This window comes from Cottoperca gobio, unplaced genomic scaffold (assembly GCF_900634415.1).
Source record: "Cottoperca gobio unplaced genomic scaffold, fCotGob3.1 fCotGob3_474arrow_ctg1, whole genome shotgun sequence".
NCBI classification, from domain to species: Eukaryota; Metazoa; Chordata; class Actinopteri; order Perciformes; family Bovichtidae; genus Cottoperca; species Cottoperca gobio.
Window position 1 is genome coordinate 1 of NW_021167028.1, and position 5,224 is coordinate 5,224.

The following is a 5,224-nucleotide window of genomic DNA, read 5'->3' on the forward strand; positions in this document are numbered from 1 at the left end:
ACAGGAAGTCAGGAGGCAGATACCTGGTGAGAACACACACACACACACACACACACACACACACACACACACACACACACACACACACAGTCAGAACAAATAAAAACATAGATGATGAAGTTGTGATGTTTGTCTCAGTGAGCTGGTTCTGGTTTTGTAGAAGGACCTGGTGGGGGAGGTGGAGGATAGTCCGACTGGTTCTTCTGCAGCAGCCTGGAGGAAGCAACTGGACCACCGGCTGATCTCAGGTGTGTGTGTGTGTGTGTGTGTGTGTGTGTGTGTGACCTGTGTTACCTGCACTCACGTTGTGTTTGTAGGGTGCGCTCCGGAGCCGGCTGGCTGCATGGAGGTGGCGTCTCTGGCCTGCAGCTGTCTGGACGGGAAGAGGAAGAATAGACCGGCCATGACGGAGGTCAGAGTTAGTTCGTTTAACCTTTTAATGTCCAATACTTTCAAAACTAAAATTATGTCATCGTCCAGGATTTTCTTTATTCTTCTTATTGTGGGAACTAAAACATACAAAACATAACGGATCCTGTTCGGATCCTCTTTAAATGTTTCATAACAAACTTCAGAGTGGTGTTCCTCAGGGATCCTGTTCAGATCCTCTGTTAATGTATAATAACAAACTTCAGAGTGGTGTTCCTCAGGGATCCTGTTCAGATCCTCTGTTAATGTGTAATAACAAACTTCAGCGTGGTGTTCCTCGGGGATCCTGTTCAGATCCTCTTTAAATGTGTAATAACAAACTTCAGAGTGGTGTTCCTCAGGGATCCTGTTCAGATCCTCTGTTAATGTATAATAACAAACTTCAGAGTGGTGTTCCTCAGGGATCCTGTTCAGATCCTCTGTTAATGTGTAATAACAAACTTCAGCGTGGTGTTCCTCGGGGATCCTGTTCAGATCCTCTTTAAATGTGTAATAACAAACTTCAGAGTGGTGTTCCTCAGGGATCCTGTTCAGATCCTCTGTTAATGTATAATAACAAACTTCAGAGTGGTGTTCCTCAGGGATCCTGTTCAGATCCTCTGTTAATGTGTAATAACAAACTTAAGCGTGGTGTTCCTCAGGGATCCTGTTCAGATCCTCTGTTAATGTATAATAACAAACTTCAGAGTGGTGTTCCTCAGGGATCTTGTTCAGATCCTCTGTTAATGTATAATAACAAACTTCAGAGTGGTGTTCCTCAGGGATCCTGTTCAGATCCTCTGTTAATGTGTAATAACAAACTTAAGCGTGGTGTTCCTCAGGGATCCTGTTCAGATCCTCTGTTAATGTGTAATAACAAACTTAAGCGTGGTGTTCCTCAGGGATCTTGTTCAGATCCTCTGTTAATGTATAATAACAAACTTCAGAGTGGTGTTCCTCAGGGATCCTGTTCAGATCCTCTGTTAATGTGTAATAACAAACTTAAGCGTGGTGTTCCTCAGGGATCCTGTTCAGATCCTCTGTTAATGTGTAATAACAAACTTCAGAGTGGTGTTCCTCAGGGATCTTGTTCAGATCCTCTGTTAATGTATAATAACAAACTTCAGAGTGGTGTTCCTCAGGGATCCTGTTCAGATCCTCTGTTAATGTGTAATAACAAACTTCAGAGTGGTGTTCCTCAGGGATCTTGTTCAGATCCTCTGTTAATGTATAATAACAAACTTCAGAGTGGTGTTCCTCAGGGATCCTGTTCAGATCCTCTGTTAATGTGTAATAACAAACTTAAGCATGGTGTTCCTCAGGGATCCTGTTCAGATCCTCTGTTAATGTGTAATAACAAACTTCAGAGTGGTGTTCCTCAGGGATCCTGTTCGGATCCTCTGTTAATGTGTAATAACAAAATTAAGCTTGGTGTTCCTCAGGGATCCTGTTCAGATCCTCTGTTAATGTATAATAACACATTTCAGAGTGGTGTTCCTCAGGGATCCTGTTCAGATCCTCTGTTAATGTGTAATAACAAACATAAGTGTGGTGTTCCTCAGGGATCCTGTTCGGATCCTCTGTTAATGTGTAATAACAAAATTAAGCGTGGTGTTCCTCAGGGATCCTTTTCGGATCCTCTGTTAATGTGTAATAACAAACATAAGCGTGGTGTTCCTCAGGGATCCTGTTCGGATCCTCTGTTAATGTGTAATAACAAAATTAAGCGTGGTGTTCCTTAGGGATCCTTTTCGGATCCTCTGTTAATGTGTAATAACAAACTTAAGCGTGGTGTTCCTCAGGGATCCTGTTCAGATCCTCTGTTAATGTTTAATAATAAACTTCAGAGTGGTGTTCCTCAGGGATCCTGTTCAGATCCTCTGTTAATGTGTAATAACAAACTTAAGCGTGGTGTTCCTCAGGGATCCTGTTCAGATCCTCTTTAAATGTTTAATAATAAACTTCAGAGTGGTGTTCCTCAGGGATCCTGTTCAGATCCTCTTCTGTTCCTCATTTCAATGTTCTCCTCTCAGGTGTTTGACAAACTTCAGGACATCACGAGGAAGAACAGCTTCTCCTCCTCATCCCCCCTCCATCACCCTCCTCACCGTCATCTTCAGCCCCGCTCCCTGTCCTTCCCCAGACCCCCCCACCCCCTGGACTTCAGTGTGGTAGCTCTGTCCGACCAGCTGTCCAAACTGGGACCCCTGGAGGACACGTACCAGCCCTCTGCCTCCTCTTTTTGCTCCCTTCCCCCCTCCTCGTCCTCCTCTTTCGCCAGTCCGTGTGAAACCGACGAGAGTCGAGGCTTCTCCCAGTACGACCTTCGCTCCCAGTGCAGATCTAACGGGACGAGCTTCAGGTCTCTGTCAACTAGACCCCCAGAGTCCCAGCTTAGTCGGCCTTCTGTCCACACTGAGGACCAGTACAACTCCCCCCCCCAGTCCAGCAGCAGCAGTGACAGGCCAGGGGCCGGGGCCCTCACAGAGGCCGCCCCAGGACAAGACACAGCAGAATGCCTCTCTCATGCGGGATCCCTAAGGTCTGAGTCCACAGAGTCCTCAGGTACATCAGCAGATTGTTTATTCAGTTTGTGCTGCGGAAACGGAAAAACTATAAAGTGTGTAATAAAGATCTTTTAATCTTTACCTCAATAGAAGTTTAAAATGTAAAGCAAGACATTTGTTACAGCCCTTATAATCTCACTACACTGAGCAATTTCTTCTCTTGTGAGAGTTTGGACTCTAATATACAGAAAACACTGTTAGCATAGATATCTTTCATAGAAATTAAGTGTTGAAATGGATGTAAAAACTAATCCACGTCGTGTGTGTTCAGTCCACATGAATCCCAGTAAGCAGCGTTTCCTGCAGAAGAAAACTCTGTATGAGGAGGGAAGAATCCAAACTCCTGAGCTGCCTTCGTCTGAAGACCTCTGTACGTAACACACCCAGTTATTTACCTTCTTTCAGAATCTCTTCTTCTCATATTTTATGCCCTCGTCTCGTTTTAACGGCACCTTCACCCTGAGCTGCTCAGAGAGACTGTCCCTGTAGTGAGTTCACTGTAAACTCTGGATCAGAGCGTCTGCTGAATGACCGGTAATGTAAAATAATAATAATCTCATATTTGTTTATCTCGTATTTCTTTTCATATTTCCTGCTTCAGATGGCGGCAGGAGTTCAGACAGAGGGCCGGAGGAGAGCGACGAGTTGGATTATCTTCCTGCTCAACACGACTGACTCAGACTTTATCTTCACGTTTGTATTATTGACTCTTTGGAGCGATGAAAACACAAACTGGACTTGAACTTCTGACGGAGCGATGCTGTCTCTCTACATTAATGTTGAATCAACATGTGAAGCAGCACTACATACGGATGGATGGTTAAAATTATTTAAAAAACCTTTTTTTTTAAAGGCAGACATTATGGGCTACTCCTATAAATATACTATATGATTATTATCTGATCAAACAGAGATGTGTTTATTTTCAATTCCGTTGATTCAGGCATCTAATCTGTACTTTTGTCATGAAATGTTAAAGTACAAAATGTAGAATATTTAAATATTTGTTTGCTTTGAGACGATGACTCTGATTTACTTTCATTCTTTGTCATCTATTTTTGTTACATTTCGGTATTTATTGGGTTTCTTTGAGTTTTATATGAGGACTCTTGTAAATGATCTTATCTGAACATCTCGCTCTCTGGAGGAAACACAGCTTTAGTTTTATGTATGTTCAGTCAGGCAGGACGTGCACACAGTTGGAGGGGCTGCAGCTCTAAAGGGTTATAACTGACCACAAATCTATTTTGAATTTGTAAATAGTTTTAATGCACCTTTTTTTCCATCCGTCTAAATTACGAGTGTTGCCCCCACAATTAGTTGCTGGGCATACAAGATGAATAGAAAAGCATATAATGGCAGTGGGAACAACATGACACACAATAAGAAGTAAAGAGCAAATACTAAAAGCAACAGATAAAGTGAGAATGTGAACGAGCTTCTCGTGTGTTCTTGTGTTATTTTACCACAAACTGAGCAGCTCCATGGTTTCGCTCCTGTAAGGACTTATTTGTTTATTTTTCCACTTCAGATGAATATATACCGCTTTCACCGCTCGTACACGGATCCAACAGTCACATCAGTAAACTCATTTTAAACTATTACCTAATTATTTCCGTGGCGGAAATTTCTTTTAGTTCACCCCTCTCCTTTCCTCCACTCTGTCTGACTGTAGGTGTGTGTCGCCGCCCTTCGCGAAGTACAGCGGAGGCAATGTGAATGGCAAAGCTGAAAAAACTTTAACAAACAATTTTGTGACCCCCCCCCCCCCCCCCCCCCTTCAGTACGTCCGCGGACCCCCTGGAGGTCGTGGACCCCCTATTGAAGACCCCTGCTCTAATTGATTAACAGACTGCTAGTTTCAGCTCTGAACTGTTGGGGAGTTTAATTTATAACAAAACATCAGATTACATAAACGTCATATTCAGTCTGTGTCATCAAAATCATGTTTTTCAAGTTCTTGTTGAGATTTTGAAGTATTTTGCTTGTGTAACGTTCTTCTCTCAGATTAGTGTACATTACATTACAGTGTACTAACTTTGTGTCTGTAGATTTCTCTAGATCATTTGCATATTTAAACATAACATTTCAGAAAAGTTGTAACACATAATTGTGTTAATGTCAGTGATGAACTGGGGAAGTTTCATGCTGATATGTTAGTTAAAGTTTTGCAGCCTATTCACTTGCAGTGTCCCCCCCTCCATCAGTTGGTTCCCTCTGTTGTTAGCATTTAGCCGTTAGCCACCTAG

The 5,224-nt window shown here is 42.7% G+C and overlaps 1 protein-coding gene across 1 annotated transcript; it reads left to right on the forward strand.

The window, feature by feature from the left end:
* Positions 1–5: 5 nt before the first annotated feature.
* irak1 (interleukin-1 receptor-associated kinase 1) lies at positions 6–4,413 on the forward strand (the record flags this gene model as incomplete). Its single annotated transcript, XM_029428125.1, has 6 exons — positions 6–26; positions 161–248; positions 318–412; positions 2,442–2,973; positions 3,247–3,345; positions 3,577–4,413. Coding segments are annotated over 6 exons (909 nt in total), but the record flags the coding sequence as incomplete, so codon positions are not given.
* Between the last annotated feature and the right edge of the window lie 811 nt (positions 4,414–5,224).